Here is a 17,245-nt window from a genome sequence, read left to right on the forward strand (position 1 = left end):
TAAAACTTTAAAAAGGACCCAGGTTTTTGACATCAATCTATACTTTTTCCCCAGATCTGGCCTGGCCCACTGCTTTAGTCTTTGAAACAACAGACTGACTTTCATTACTGGACCACAACACAACATTGGCTTCCTTGTTTTGTTTCATTTTTTAGAACCAGAAACATAGAAGCAGGGTGAGAGCAACAGACACACATTAAGGACGCATTTGTGTTTAATGTGCGTCTTTACCTGGGAACAGAGCATGAAGGTGAGTCGGAGGAGGAAGCAGCAGTGTAGACTAAAGCATCAGTGGAGCTCTGACTAGAAGTGTTGTCCCTGGAGAAGCTTTTAGGTCATGAAATAGGCCCTACAGAGTATTTTGTTTGACAGCAATACGAGATGACTCTTGGAATCAGCTTATTTTGTGTATAATAATAGAGGGTTTCTTGTTGGTTATTTAACTTTTACAGAGAGTGAGTGGGGGAGACTCACAGCCAGAGCACGTAGGTCGGACTCGAGCCCAGGTGGCTGCATTTCAGCCGCATGGGGTATAAGCCTGCTAAGCCAGGGGACTAAAGTCTTGATTTAAAAAGGATCATTGTAAACATCTATATTTATGGACTGTCGTGGTTGTTGTCCAACTACAGAATTCGCCACAGAATTATTTAAAAGGCTGTAATAAGAAAATTATCAAAGGAAGAATAATTAATACTTTTCTCATGTAAATTTTGGTTGTAAGTAACTGTAATTGGCAGACTATTTCTATTGATTTATTGATTACTTCAAGGAGTCAAAGTAAGGCCACGCTTTTCCTTCTCCTCACTGCAATGAATGGAACAAAGAAAAAATGTTTAATGAAAATTCAGCTTAGTCACAACTGATTTACCTGCTGTTTACTGGGCTAGGGGCGGGGTTAACCAGGTCGGCCATGGCTGAGGGGGAGGTGCCTACAGTTGTCATGACAACAAGTTCAGGGTCCAGGATGAAGATCTCTTCCTGGGAGATTTCTGATACGTAGTTGAGATGTTCCTGAAGGTTTTAGCAAAGAATCAAACGAGAAGGCATCATTAAGGTCACGGAGTGAAAATGACTAAAAACTAGAACACAGGTGGTGAAACCTTACCTGTGCTCGGTCGATCCTGTAGAAACGATCGGCTGTCGTGGCTGAGGAGACACAAAAAGACGGTTTTAGCCAAATAAAGACAACGTGGGAAAATTACTATTCCTGTAAGCATGTCTCAAACTCAGCTCATTTAAAGCAGATTGCTGCAGGCGGTCATTAAGGTTCAGGTCAGCAAATAACTTTGAACATTGTTAATCTGTACATATGCTAGCTCCCACCTCCTGTGCCAATTACTGTGGGAAACCAATAGCCTGCAGAGTAACAAGATGAGACGCTGCCCCCACAGGGTGAGAAACTGCTGTTTCTTACACCATAAAATAATTGTATTTTATTTCAGTGTAATAGGGAACTCGCATTCATTTTGTGAAGACCAAATCAATGACTACTGTGATGCAACAATGACTTTCTAACCAGACTGCATTTTTGTCCCATTGCACCGAGTTCACCTTTGTTCTGCATCATTATAATGAACATGGACCAGTTTAATTCGTGGTCCAGCACAGCCCAGCAGCTGGTAACACAACTCCTTTCACACCATTCTAGGAATGTTATTCTAAAGCCAGATTCTGTGCAGTTTGTCCATCTGAGCAGCTGGTGGAGGAAATATAGTCTAATATAGGAAGAACTGATGAAATTCTTTGATGTCATGAATACAGTCATACAGTGAAATAACTTAATAACAAACAAATGTGAAAAGTACAAACAAACAATGTAGTTTTTCAAAAGCACTTAAACATATCAGCCATGTGTGTAAATCCTCTGTTGGGTTAGAGCAGAAGTAGCACTGATCACATGCGCCCTCCTCAAACACATCCTCCTTATCTCTCTGTCAGGTAGATGCTGCGTCTTTTTAAATCCAGTTTTCTGCTCAATGCCAACAGGACACAACCCAGGCAGAGGTGTGTGTGTGTGTGGGGGGGTTGTGTTAATGTGCATGCACATTTAGCATTGTGTAGGAAGCCTGGTCTTTCTCTATGATATTTTTGGCAAGTTGCTCTGAGAGATAAATATTCATGACATTCTCCAAAACCCAGGATCTGATGGGACTATGTTTTATGTTATTTTGAGGAAGTGCTAACACAGAAACCTGTTTACATTAGAGAACTGTGTCAGCATTTGTCCTGCTCACACTGCCTGTGATAATGCTGCATGGACCTACGATACGATTTTCTAACAATTTGAACATTTGAAATCTACACAAAACAAAAGCAGAGTACAGATCTTGATTGTAGGTCACTGACTGCGTTCTTACAATCAGATACACATTTCACAGCAACATGTGGTGCGAGAGATCTGGTATTGCTTGCACAAGATTGAAAAGGGGCACTCAAAATGTAACAAGTTGTGTGTTTGTCCATTTCTCCCAGTGGAACACAAAAAACCACCAGTAATGTGACTTCATCACTGCCTTAGAACAGAAGACAGTAAACTTAATCTGCAACATTTGTAAATGACTATAAACATGATTCCTCTGCCATTATGCTTATGAATGCATGCATTCATTATATGACACATCCATAGCAGCAAAAACATGCATGACTGATCTGAGCTTCATTAAGTTAATTAAAGACCAACAGGCAGCTGATCAAAACTGAACTGGTAACTGCCATTTCAAACAGGCAAGATGAGTGTTGATAAGAGTATTTATGTATAAGTCATACTCATGAAACAGGATGTCACCATAATATCATCATACTGGGTAATGATTAGCATAAAGGTAAAAACTACTATTATTAAGTAATACTTACAGTCGAGGAAACACCACTTTGGAGACAATCTCTGTGAGCAAAGATTCTTCGGCTTGGCTGCCTCCTCCTGAATGACAAACAGACACCTGATTACAGGTCAGTGGACGAGAGAGTAAACAGAAGCTGAGCCGACGCGAGGACGAGATCCTCTGGTAATACTGAGTCTTGTTTTTCAAGCAGTCATGGCTTCTTGTTCAGCTCAAAAGTAGTCGTTGCAAATAATCTCCTCCAAATTTACTGCATGATGAATATCTGTTTCGGGCCACATATAAAGCCATGAAAATATAACACGATTACCAGACATCACAACATTGTTGGGATTTGGTTTTAAAATGAATAAATAGAGTCATTTTTACACATTCTCCTACTGTTGAATCTGGAGAAACACCTGCGAGACCTAACAAGCTGCATTCACATTTAAAGTAGATTAAAGTAGATTACTGACCCTCATCAGGTCTGACTGTTAGCTATTTAGATTTAATAAAGACTAACACAATATACATGAACAGAAACATGCACCAACAAAACACTCAGGGACTATCACACCTGACCATCAATACATCATTCAATTCAGTTTTATTTATACAGCGCCAAATCACAACAACAGTCGCCTCGAGGTGCTTTATATTGTAAGGTCGACCCTACAATAACACACAGAGAGAAAAACCCAACAATCACATGACCCCCTATGAGCAAGCACTATGGCAACAGTGGGAAGGAAAAACTCCCTTTTAACAGGAAGAAACCTCCGGCAGAACCAGGCTCAGGGAGGGGCGGGGCCATCTGCTGTGATTGGTTGGCGTGAGAGAAGGAGGACAGGATAAAGACATGCTGTGGAAGAGAGACAGAGGTTAATAACAGATATGATTCAATGCAGAGAGGTCTGTTAAGACATAGTGAGTGAAGTAGAAACTCCCATAGCATCATGGGAATCCCCAGCAGCCTACACCTATTGCAGCATAACTAAGGGAGGATTCAGGGTCACCTGGTCCAGCCCTAACTATATGCTTTAGCAAAAAGGAAAGTTTGAAGCCTAATCTTGAAAGTAGAGATAGTGTCTGTCTCCTGAATCCAAACTGGAAGCTGGTTCCACAGAAGAGGGGCCTGAAAACTGAAGGCTCTGCCTCCCATTCTACTTTTAAATACTCTAGGAACAACAAGTAGGCCTGCAGAGCGAGAGCGAAGTGCTCTAATAGGGTGATATGGTACTACAAGGTCATTAAGATCAGATGAATGATGTCATCGCACATTAGGGCCGAGTCCCATGGATGGACATGCATTCAAGAAGTTGTAGCTTACTTTTCACTTCACATCCAGCTTTAGTTGTAAGGGGTCTCTGCAACAGCAGGTTGTCTTTTTAATGAGCCTTTACTGAGTGGGCACATCCTGCCTACTGAAGACCTTTAAATTGTCTTTGGCAATTTAAAAAATAAAGAGCTGTGACAGGTTTAATCCTCACATCCTACAGCAAACAACGTACAATAAAAATACAAAATCCTCTACAAAGCAAACCAGTTTAGTTTTAGTCATAAAAATAGATTTCAGTTTGCAAACAACAAACGTCACATCAGGATAAAGCAGATGTAATCGCTGTTCCCTGTGAGCAGGTGCGATACAGCAGGCCCTGGATGTGTCCTGTACACATCCACTCACATTATCTTCTCGAGTCATAATGTCAAAAACTTGTGACAAGAAGAAAGTTGCACTTCTTTATACAGCCTCATTACTGCAACTTTTTGTATGTTGATATGGCGCAGCCTTTTTTACATCCAGTCTCCAATTAGTTTAGAATGCAGCAGCAGGACTTTTTAACTAGATCAAAACACAGACAGCACATTACTGAGATTCCTGCCTCCCTGCTCAGTTTCCCTGTTAGCTGTAGACTGAAGTTTGAACGCTTGTTCTCTGTTTACAGAGAAGTAAATGGTCTGAGCCTGGTATCTGTGAACTCCTGCCCCCGTACAACACAGTCAGACACCTAAGATCTCCAGACCAAAGCCTGCGTCTGTCCCACAGATACACCGGATTATGAGTGAAACAGCAGAATCGATCATTATTTTTCACTGACTAAAAACACACCATCAGTTCTGGCTGACTTTGTCTGACTTCTCAAACAAACGACTCAACCCCACAGGAAATCCTTTGCTGTGTTTTCAATCCACACCACCTTTGAAAGTATTTGAGGGTCAGGAATATTTGTATATTATAGGTTTATGTTCATTTATGGCAAATGAACATAATCTAATTACAATCTGTGCAGAAGTTTATTATAGAGCTCGTGACCTCCCATCAGTATTTCATTGGAAACTTGTCAAAATATAGATATATACTGAGTGACCACCTGTAGGTTTACAGATGTGCTGCTTATAAGGTTGGAAATCTGCAGTCAGCTGGATGAGGGACGAAACATTTCTCTCACAACGCTGCGTCCAGATGAACTTCCTGGGATTTCCTTACCCGCAGGATTTAAAGTCACTTGTTGCATGCTCCGTTTGTTTATAGATGTATTTAAAGTACTTCTAAGTTTCTGATTCCAGGTTTCTACGTGTAACAAGAAGATATGAGAGATGGGGTGGACGCGAGCTTCAGGGCCATTATGTTGTCCCCCTGTAACATTTCCAGAGTCGTTTGAAGTATAAGGAATCCTACAATCAGAAGAAAGCAAATAAAACTGCTGTTACTTTATGGTTTTTTTTGAATATCACTCAATAAACTCAGTTTGTTTGTTTGTTGTTTATGTTTCAAGCTTTAATGTGTTTGAGAGCATTTCTCTGTACAACTATGGGAGTGTGCGCCAGATTTCAGCCCCTAGCTTTGAAAAATGTATTTTTAAATGCCAAAGATGGTGGTGCCAAACTATTGATTTTTTAAGTGTAGCTGAAGTTAAGCTTGACTTTTGAAATCCCATCTTTCTGAGGTCATATTTGACCTAAAACTATCTGCCTGACATGGATTAAATAGTCCTCTGGCTCCACTGAAAATTGTACTTTGAAAATATTTGTATGTGCACATTACAAAGAGCTCAAATTTATAAAGAAATGTATCATCATCCTACATGTTTTTCAGGGAGATCAGAGAGGACCTGGTATGGAGTGGCCCAGCTGAATGTAGACTGTGACTTGTGTGGCTCCTAGTAAATGAAACCGTTTAATGATTTGCCAGGTAACCCATTTGAGTTCAGCACTGCAGAAAGAAAAAGTCACCTTCCAGTAGAAGTGGCAGGAAGAGGACAGCTAAAGAAAGTTGTGTTTTTCTCCTCTCAAACGGTAACAGAAAGGTTCGCTGGAGTAAACACTCCTGCTCTCCGCTGTTTGTCTTTACTTGCCTAATCCTGCTGTCATGTTCGGTACCAGTCTCAGGCTGAGTAAAATGCCTGCAGGCTTTGAAAGAAAACCTACAAACGCTTCTAAAAAGTTTGACTTATCTGAGTGACTGCGTCTTCTTTGCTTTCTCCGTCTTCACTGTCCTACTTAACCCTTATTCTGCAGCAAGTTCAAAGAAAGCAGACAAAGAATGAGTGAAGTAAAATGCCGACAGTACTGTAGGAACAGATACCGGAGTGAATAATAAGCAGACTTCGCTCAAGTGAAATGCTGGTTTTAATTGTCACTGCTTCAAGATGCCTCGTCTCTCATTTTCTCCTGAGATGAGACAGGATCAGCCAATCGCTGCAAACGATGTAACACATGGCAGCAGCTTTACCGGCACACAGCAACAATAAACTGCCTTACTGTAACACAGTCCTTTTCTAGTCAAATTAGATGACAGGTTGCCAAGAAAGGTTCGCCGAGATACACAGAGAGATGCGACTGCCAACCAGAACAGCTCCTCAATATGTTTTCATTTTGTGGACACTGAATGAATGCAGAGGGCATTACTAATATATTTTGTGAGGTTTTTAGCTGTGGTATCAGCTGTAGCAGCAACAGCCTAACCAAGGTGATCCTTCTCCAATAATATGTTCCAGCTCTTCCTCGGTGGATCCTGAGGTACTCCCACAGTTCAGACTGGATATATAACCCCTTCAACGTGTACTAGGTGTACTCAGCAGGTGAGAGCCTGCAAAAGCTCCACTTAAAGAACAGATTGGATGGACTGGCAGAAGCCAAGCTCTGTTTTACAGCTGTTATGTGGGCGTATGCATATTATAGAGCTCTGCTTTGCAAAGAAAAACATTCAAAATACTGAATATCCTGCAACACACAAAAAGTTTACTCGGTAGGTGGTTGTAGAAGCTATTTTTTCTCCCGCTCCATCACAAACTGCACCAGTGAGCATCAACAGTCACCAGAGAGCAGGAGATCAAACTGCGAAACAGGCGTTCATTATTCTGGTTGCTACGCAACACAAAGTCTGACAGCAACTCCCAAATTCTCTCCTATTAATGATCTCGCCTATATAAAATTAGGATGTTGTTAAAAATAACATTTACAGTTAGTGCTGCTCTGATTTCACCTAATGAGGAAGATGAAGAGCTTGTGATGTGGATACATGGTGCCCGACAGGCTGAGTTCATCCAGTGTTTGTCTAAATACAGCATTCACTAGATTCACACTCAAGTAATGGACTTTATCTGCTTTTCAGCAGAGCACAGAAAACTGTTTTTCTTTATCAAGTGAATGAGCTCTCTGCACGCTCTGTGAAACCTGCCTGAAAACTGGGTTTCACCTTTGATCAACAACTGCACAGCTTCTAAATGGCGAATGATGCCGTTTATATTGAGTAGGAAATGACTTCTTCTTCTTTGCTTCATAAATTTTGGACTTTAAACTCAGAGTCAGACGGACAGACTCATTTACCAAAGCACTAATTATTGTGATGCCGTCTGTCTCTAAAGTCTGTTAATATAAACCACAGGAAAAGAGAAGCCGCACGCTTATGAACACAACTCAGATTGCACTGGCCAGCGTTCAATAAAAGCGCAGCAGCTACATCCCATACAACACACATATCAGGGTGACAGAACATGACAGTGTGGCATCTCATCAGCAAATCCCCCTCGGCTAGCACAAGCACAGGAAGAGCAGAGAGGGAGGAAGAACAGAGGATCCTTGATACAGACTCGCTGGAGCGCTGAGCAGGTGAGCTCGCCGAGTCCTGAGACTTGTCATTAAGCTTTGTGATTCAGACTAACCTGTTACAGTCGTAAAAAAATGTGTTGAAATGCTCGTGCATCTTCAAAAATGCTGAATATAAAAAAGTTCACATTGTTCTTAATTCAATTTTAAAAGTTTCATATATTCTATATATTTATTACAAGCATAGTCATTTTCATTTGATGGCTGTGGTTTATACCCCCTGAATATCAAAATCCTGTAATACTAATGAAAACAATCAATTACTCGTTTTTAATGAAGGCTGGCTCCATCGCTCTGGATGAGAGATGTGGTCAGAGGTTGACTCGTGGTGGGCATGAACGTCGCGGTAATGTCTGGCTTTCTTTGAACTGTTTCCAGCCTGGTATGATTGTACAGCATCTTTAACGACTTTAAAAAACAATAATTGAGTGCAGTTTGAATTTATTTTGGATTTTCTCTAATATGCACAAGGTGAACAGCACTTATACAGTACAGGCTCAAATATATATACACACACCGCTGCTAATATTTGGTTAAATATTCACCCCAACCAATCACAGCAGATGGCCCCGCCCCTCCCTGAGCCTGGTTCTGTTGGAGGTTTCTTCCTGTAAAAAGGGAGTTTTTCCTTCCCACTGTCGCCAAAGTGCTGCTCATAGGGGGTCATATGATTGTTGGGTTTTTCTGTGTATGTATTATTGTAGGGTCGACCTTACAGTATAAAGCACCTTGAGGCGACTTGTTTGGCGCTGTATAAATAACATTGAATTGAATTGAAATGTCCCTTTAACTACACTTTCGGTGGCCATCAACAAGCTTCGGGCATAATTAACGTTGGATATTCAGCAATTCTTCCGAAGAGTTGACAGGTTAATTTAACCAAGTTTCCTGGCACAAATTTGCAACAGTTTTGAGATCAGCGCTTTGGGACCATCGTCCCAGGAACTTAATGTTAGCCTACTTTAGTCCAAAATGGCAGTTTCACAATGTGAAACTAGCTTCACTGTGCAGAGTCACACTGGAGTTAAAACAGTTCATTACGGGTTCAGGTGTTGCTGATGCACACTGTAACCATTTCCCTCTGATTTCAAGGTGACGATACGGATCTTCTTCCAGACTTCCAGGCAAAACTGTGACATATCTGAGTGTAACACATGTGTAGTGTACATTTGTTTGAAATGATGAATTTAGAAATGTCTCCAAGAAACATTCCCAACTTGTGTAAATCTACACTTGACAAGGAGAATTGTCCATGAGGTGTAGTCAAACTTCTGACTACAACTAGAGTTTTTGTGTAGATTTCTTAAGTAATGGGTAAAGCTGGAATTGCAGTAGCCCAGCAACCTCACTAGTTGTTCAAACTACTCTAACTTCAGTTTCATTGATTACCTAAGATGCCCATTGGAAACCTAGTTCAGAGTGATTCACTTCTAGAACCTGAGCAATTACCTGTTGGCTTTGCTTTGTGACTAGTCCTTCTGGAGCTTCAGGTAGTTTAAAGGTTTTCTAAAGCACAAGTAACTAGAATTAGCTGTGCAGATTTAATGGTTTTAATCTTTGCTCAACAACCCTTGATATCTGAATACAGCTATAAATAGACCTCTCAAATCAGAACTGTACTGTGTAATTGTTTGATTGAGTCAGAAGAACAAAATCATCGACTTGAAGAGACCGTGAGCAGGCAGTGCAGTTTAGTACACGAATGAATGAAAAACATCTACCATTCCAGGTAACTGAGTATTCATGCTAACTTTTTTAATAATTTGGGGATTATATGACAAACCCAACATACTTTGCACACCAGGTCAAACTCAACTATTAACTTTGCTGCACACAAACGACACCACAGATACCACACGGAAATACACAAGTAATCAGAATACTTCAAGGTTACCAACACATGAAGAAACTCAAACCGAGTCAGATACAGCACAGCATGCATCATGCAGTCACACTGAGACACATGGGGAAAGTCTCCTTGAAAACAAAACGCTATCAGGAATCAAAGATTACATTATGTCACCTCACGGTGCGTTTTAGTTCCCCATCTCTCAGATTCTGTTTGTTTTGAGAGTACTTTTATTCATGTAGGTGCAGCCAGTGTATAAACACAGAGACGTGTGGTAATTCATTCTCTGACAGTGTTAGGGGTTACATGGAGAATAAAGTGTAGTGAAGACGTGTCCGGATGGTATGAATGGAAATAGCGCTCAGCAATTTGCAGCCATGCTGACGTAAACTGTCATTTGAGGAGAGACTGGAAAGTTGGTTTTGTTTTCTATGTATAATGTTGCCTTGTTTTGTTTTGCTAAACAGCCATTTTTATAAAAGCCACTTTCCTGAATCGGTTGCTGGCAACAATACTGCTCAGAAAGCAGCGGTGGATGACAGAAAAGCTAACAAGAATTAGCTCTGCAGAGTGTTATTAGCGGTTGTCACCGAGCTTAGAAGCGTCTGTGAGGCACCGGAAGAGACCTGGTTGTGTTGACATCACACATGAGTTGGGGAATACATAGTACGGGATATAATCTGGGAGCTAACGGCTGCACTCATTTCTGAAACAAGATGAATGCTGCAGTTTCTTGAAAAGGGGGATTTTCGCTGGATGTCCCAATTGAGTCAATCTTATTTAAGTAGAACTGGAGTGATAAGGCCAACACTGACTATGACAACAACATTAACACAGATAGCTCTACCAGAGTTGTTAACAAAATGCTGCATTAGGTCTGAATGAGTGAAGAAAGTCACAGCTTTCAACACCTGGTGTAAAGAAGATTACCGATCGTGGCTAAAAGAGACATTTGGTTGGTTGATGGTGGTAGACGGGGAGGCCAGATTATTCTAGTTTTATGTTTTGCGTGAGAGAACGGCCTCTGGAAGTAAGAGAGCTATATACAGACAGCCTGTCAACCACAGATGGAACTAGGTTGGTTTCAAGGCTGGTGGTTGATCTGCTAAAACTGGAACACCTGTGTAAGACTCTCACGCCTAAAATGCTGATAAGAATCTGCAGTCATAGTTTTGCAGACTCGGTGCAAGACCTCGTTTTTTCCCCACAGTAACACCTGACTTGATGCTGACTCATTAAAAATCCATTTCATCTATTGTGCTCATCCAACATCTGTAAAAGTGTCACGTCTGACTTTTTAAAGCAAGAAAACAACATCTAACATCTCAGCCTGGCTTTCATATACTGTGTGGCAGTATATGTTGTTTGTTTGAATCATTAAGCCTTTCATTAACAAGATGGATTCAGGATGTAGTAAACAGATCCCAGAGTTTGGCAGACTAAAAGCTGGTCAGACAGGAAATCTGTAAGGTCACTGGCTTCATTTCTTTGGTAGCATAACTCACACATACAGTACAGCAGGTTTCCATAGAAACTATGTGCACATTACGCAACCATAATGGACACTGCTCGTGCTCATGTGATATTTAGCATCTGACACAAAGAGGAAGGTCTACAGACATTTTTTCCATCCTGGCCGAACTGAAAACTGAGCTGGAAACGTGGTGAGAAGAATATCATGAAAGAAGATGCTGCAGCACATAATGAAACTTTTCTGCAGTTTCCAGGAGAGTCTGTACTTAAACATGTATGTTTCAATGTTGGCTTCCTTTATCATGTAAACTCATGTGCTCGTCTCCTTGTACTGATTGATTGATTATACTAATATATGACTCACAAATATTCTCCAGTTAATTAGTTTCAATCTAAAGTTGCGCTTCTCATTTACGAAATGAAATCTTGAAAGCAAAAAAGTAGAGCAGCTGAGTGTAACTGACTTTAACAGAACGTATTTAGCTCATCTTCTGTTATAGATGGGAGGATATAATACAACACTCGCTTTAATAACTGTGTCCACGTGCCTTCGAATAAACAGCAAGAATGAGCAGCAAATATCGATCAGACTTTATGTGGAAGAGAAACTAAGTCCACGTGAAATGTCTGAAGCTCATTGTTAAGACACACCACGTGCAACCCTGCTGTCAGACGTTACCGCTGCTCTGGCTCTGCTCTGCGGAAACCTAAAAATGAATGTTGTTGTATTAACTGATATTTCCTAAGGTCAGACTTTGCATAGAAATGTTTCTACTGAAGGCTGAACCCACACTCGTTCACATTTTTACCACAGTTGTCTAGTGTAGAGCAAAACCTACATATGGTATAAACAGATTTTTTATTTTGAGATAACAAATCTTCATCAGCTAGAATGATGTGATTTGCTCAATTATGTTATTTGTCTAACCTTCCATCTTTTTCTAACACGTTTACCTTTTACCAAGTAGGCCTGCAATGTGAGAGCGAAGTGCTCTAATAGGGTGATATGGTACTACAAGGTCATTAAGATAAGATGGGGCCTGATTATTTAAGACCTTGTATGTGAGGAGCAGGATTTTGAATTCTGGATTTAACAGGAAGCCAAAACAGGAGAAATATGCTCTCTCTTTCTAGTCCCTGTCAGGACTCTTGCTGCAGCATTTTGGATCAGCTGAAGGCTTTTCAGTGAGTTTTTAGGACTTCCTGATAATAATGAATTACAGTCGTCCAGCCTGGAAGTAATAAATGCATGAACTAGTTTTTCAGCGTCACTCTGAGACAGGATATTTCTAATTTTAGAGATGTTGCACAAATGGAAGAAAGCAGTCTTACATATTTGTTTAATATGTGCGTTGAAGGACATGTCCTGGTCAAAAATGACTCCAAGGTTCCTCACAGCGTTACTGGAGGCCAAGGTAATGCCATCCAGAGTAAGAATCTGGTTAGAGACCATATTTCTAAGATTTTCAGGGCCGAGTACAATAACCTCATTTTGATCTGAATTAAGAAGCAGAAAGTTAGCGGCCATCCAGGTCTTTATGTCTTTAAGACATTCCTGCAGTTTAACTCATTGGTGTGTGTTATCTGGCTTCATGGACAGATAGAGCTGGGTGTCATCAGCATAGCAGTGTAAATGTATGCTATGTCTTCTAATGATGCTGCCTAAGGGAAGCATGTATAATGTAAACAGAATTGGTCCTAGCACTGAACCCTGTGGAACTCCATGATTAACCTCAGTGTGTGAAGAGGACTCTCCATTTACATGCACAAACTGGAGTCTATTAGATAGATATGATACAAACCACTGCAGTGCAGTACCTGTAATACCTACAGCATGTTCTAATCGCTCTAATAGGATATTATGGTCGACAGTATCGAACGCTGCACTGAGGTCTAGCAGGACAAGCACAGAGATGAGTCCACTGTCAGAGGCCATAAGAAGATCATTTGTAACCTTCACTAAAGCTGTTTCTGTGCTGTGATGAGCTCTGAAACCTGACTGAAACTCTTCAAATAAACCTCTGCAGATGATCTGTTAGCTGTTTGACAACTACTCTTTCAAGGATGTTTGATATAAAGGAAGGTTGGAGATTGGCCTATAATTAGCTAAGACTGCTGGGTCTAGAGATGCTTTTTGAGTAAAGGTTTAACTACAGCCAGCTTGAAGGCCTGTGGTACATAGCTGATCATTAGAGATAGGTTGATCATATTTAAGATCGAAGCATTAATTAATGGCAGGACTTCTTTGAGCAGTTTTGTAGGAATGGGGTCTAAAAGACGTTGAGGATTATTCTGGATGCTTCTATCAGTAGTAGTCAATAACCCAACTATGGTATTCTAGTTTTTCTATAAAGTTAAATAAAACTGCACTCAAAGATAATAGAACAACAGAACAAGTCAGTAATATTTTGGCCAATAGTCACACTTTTTACTGCAGATCTCTTTGTAGACACACTCACTCTGGATGCTCTCATATTCAGGCTATGCACACCATAGAAATCAATATTACCAAGATGAACCTCTCAGGGGGATTCTTAACCAACCAAAACGTTCAAGCTAATAAAAAAATAATCAGTTTCATTAACAACAAAAGGAAAAACTAAATTTTTAAATGTTCTTGATTACTGTGAACATTCGGCTTTCGTTGCTACAGGAGTCCGTTTTCCGATTAAAACTAGAATACAAAAGTGTTGAGCAAGCTTTTATTTCCCATGTGTCTCTGAGCCAAACAAGTGTAGAACATAAAGCCCGACATTTTACTACCAACCTGCAGTCCCACAGGTATAGGATGAAGAGAGCAGAAGTCCTAAAGGTAAAGATAAGAGCAGGAATGTAGAAGGAAACGCACTCACGCACAGACACGGAGCTTAATTAGCTTTACTCCAACTTTTAAAAAGAGTTTTCGTGCTTCTTCACGATTTTGTGTCACTGCACTTTTCTATTTAATAACACAGAACAATGACCCTTTCATCTCAACGTATCTCTTCTGCCACTCTTGTTCTCTCTTCTTCTTCTTACCTCTTGTAATCGCTGGATGTGTTCTCTGCAGGTCTCTAAGTCACTGTCACCAGGAACCACGATCAGTCCCAGAGGAATGGCTGGAGATACAGAGGAACAGGACAATTATCCACCAGCACTTTGATATCTACTTATACACTCTGCAGTCCTCAGGACCCTGAGAGTCTAATTCTGGTCATGTAGCAGCGTGACTCAGAGCTGGGATCGCACTTAAATGGTACAAAGTATACATGTGAGCGGTCGGCAGTACTGTGGTTCCTATGGGCCAAACTGGGAACTGCAAACTGTTTCCCCCACTGTAAGTAAACACCTTCATTCAGTTAACGTAAGAATTTAATTTCCCTGTGACAAAACGAGCAGCACAAGCAGGAGCAGAAGACGTTTTCTTTAAAATGAGTCATTGAGTCCGTAAAATGACAACATATTGGACAACTGCACATCAGATGGTTTTCATCCAGGGCCAGAATTTAGTATTTAGTGCCAAATTGATAATGGCACCAGTAACTTTTATTTTAATAAATAAGCCTGACCAAGCTGGCTTCCCATCAGTAAGCCGATGTGGATGCTGAAAGAAAAAAAAGTGCCCCACGAGGCAGCCCAGGCCAGCAGCCTGCACCAGCACAGCACTGCTGGCTGAACATCACACAGCTCATTGTGCTGGAAAAGCTGTCAGACTGCGTGAAGACTTGAACCCACACACACACACACACACACAAAGTCGACGGTTGCTTCACTAACAGCAGCCCAGTGAAAGCTTGACAGGTTCAAGAAAAGTGTGGCTTGTTTACTTTTTTGCTAATTGACTTCTCTCACAATATTTCTAGAAAGCAGGCGCGGACAGCGGTCTATTAGCCAGACACACCTTCAAACAGTCACCACAGCGCTGCTTTCAAAGGCAGCTGCTGCATTTGTAGCCGCACACACTGACCTTTTCAAGTAACAGACAAGGCAAAAACATGTAGAACCAGTAAAACAGGCAGATTGTTTTCCAGGGAAACTGTGAACCTTCAGACAAAGAGAAGAACGCCTTCGTTCTCAGACTGCAGTGTTTACCTCCAGTTAGCCATAATTCCAACACTTCTAAAGATCCCTGCTAGTGTTTGGAAGTGTTAGTGCGAACAGTACTACTGCACTGCTAACTTTACGTTTCTATTCTCTTTCTATTGTGCTGTTTTCAGTGGTTTCGATTCAGCAGCTTGCACATTCGCAATTTCTCTTCTCTTTTATTTCCTATTGACTCGGCGCCTGACTGGAAACACAGTCACAGCTTACAGATAATAAGCTACAACTAAAAGTGAGCTGCTGTTTTCACATTTCACAGATGGTAGTAACAATAAATGTAATGAAACCGTATAGTTATTAAACATCCTTCAACCTTTATTAAGAGTCTCTATTCTGTGCTTAGCGTGCACACAGAGCCACAGGAGTGGCATTGAGATGATACACTGAGCCTCTGGCTATGAAATGTTTTTCTTTTTTGAATCGTCTCCCTGAGTGTGACACATCTACAAGCTGAGAGCAGTGATGGACTTACATAATGAAAACTTCTGCAAGCGAGAACAGAGAACGAGGCATAAAATATGATGCTAATTATCTGAAACCAAAACATGCTGGAAATATATTGAAAACAAAGCAATGAGGTAATGCCACTATGAATTCTTAATAAGCAATGAAAAATATTAATATCGATGTTTCCACTTTGGGCAAAGACCTGCAATCATATGTTGTCTTTGCAAATGAAACACATAAAATTTACCATTATTACCAGTTTACAGTGTTATGAAATGTGCTGTTTGTAACAACAAAGGTAACAGCGCCACCATGTGGTCTGACATAGCACTGCATGTGCACGGCTGCAAAGCCCACTGACTGTAATTGTCTCTAATGAGGAAGATCATAGAGCCGTCCCTTTCTATATTCCTGAAACATCGGAGACGTGCGCTGTTCTCTGCTGTCTGTGCAGCATGAACTGAAACGAGGAGGTCTGACGCGAGCACAGCGATGGGGAACGACTGAGATGGCTGAAAATGAGCATGTTGACCTTCACGCCTCTTCTCCACCTTTCAATCATCGAGCAGTTTTTATTTCCTTGTCAGCCTGAAGATGCTGCTGTCATTCAGCTACGCTACATAAGCCGACGGTTTATTGAATCTCCAAGCCAACTTTTCATTTAATTACATATTTTTAAAAAGTTGGTGTGTGGCAGGTTCATCACTATGTACTCCTGTCTCTACTTCTTTGAGCTGATGTTATCAAATTCAGTTACTTGCATCCCAGCCAGCAGGAAATTCAGCCAAATTCCAGGTGTTTGAGTGTTGTGTTGGCCAATCAGCAACACTTTACTTGATAAGTGACAATACAGCCACGAGACCAGAACCCATACATGAGATCCAACAGTACTCTTGGTACAGTGTCCTCAGCTGAGTCCCTGGATGTTGACTGAGACGGATGAAAATATTTGTTTGGCAAACAGCTACAGAAAGCATGTGGCAGGCTGGGCTGTCCCGCATGTTAAACTGAAGGGATCCTCAGTTATCTGGCAGCCTCATAATAGTGATATAAATATTATTGTCCTAATAACTTAGACATACATGTCTGTGCGGATCAACCCAAACTGAGTAACTTCATCATGTTATAAACTTCCAGTAAGGAAGCCACGGCATATTCTTGCTAAGTACAGGTCATATGATTAAAAACATAGGAATATTTGTGACATTATGAGTGAAGCGTGCATATGAAGACAGAAGCAGAATGCGTTCACAGCGTCAGCAATGTGACCGAGTGGACACACAGATGTTAGTGAGGGTGTCTCTCCTTACATGCTTGCCGTAGTTTGTCCTTATCGTAGTGCAGAGCCTCGTAGTCACTCATGCTGATCCGGCTGACTCTGATCCTCAGCCTCTCCGGGACCGGCTGCTGACTGAGACACAAACACGGCCCAAAGACTTTTAGCAAATGCTCAGTGAAACCCGCA

General features: G+C 41.0%; 1 protein-coding gene across 6 annotated transcripts in view; it reads right to left on the minus strand.

Annotated features, from left to right (window-relative positions):
- Positions 1–17,245, minus strand: part of LOC146548348 (diacylglycerol kinase zeta-like) — a 95,803-nt gene that overhangs the window by 19,816 nt on the left and 58,742 nt on the right. For 4 of the 6 annotated variants that reach the window (XM_085265702.1, XM_085265701.1, XM_085265699.1 and 1 more), the window contains 6 exons: positions 17,091–17,191; positions 14,272–14,351; positions 14,021–14,059; positions 2,854–2,920; positions 1,106–1,146; positions 869–1,011 (listed from right to left, as the gene is read on the minus strand). In XM_085265702.1, coding sequence (XP_085121828.1) covers positions 869–1,011; positions 1,106–1,146; positions 2,854–2,920; positions 14,021–14,059; positions 14,272–14,351; positions 17,091–17,191 — 471 coding nt within the window. The remainder of the gene's footprint in view (positions 1–868; positions 1,012–1,105; positions 1,147–2,853; positions 2,921–14,020; positions 14,060–14,271; positions 14,352–17,090; positions 17,192–17,245) is intronic. The other 2 variants (XM_085265700.1, XM_085265698.1) reach the window with 1 other exon arrangement.

This window comes from Mchenga conophoros, linkage group LG23 (genome assembly GCF_057382185.1).
Source record: "Mchenga conophoros isolate Kocher_MC1m ecotype Shallow Benthic linkage group LG23, M_conophoros_male_GT1.1, whole genome shotgun sequence".
In the NCBI taxonomy this organism is placed as follows: Eukaryota; Metazoa; Chordata; class Actinopteri; order Cichliformes; family Cichlidae; genus Mchenga; species Mchenga conophoros.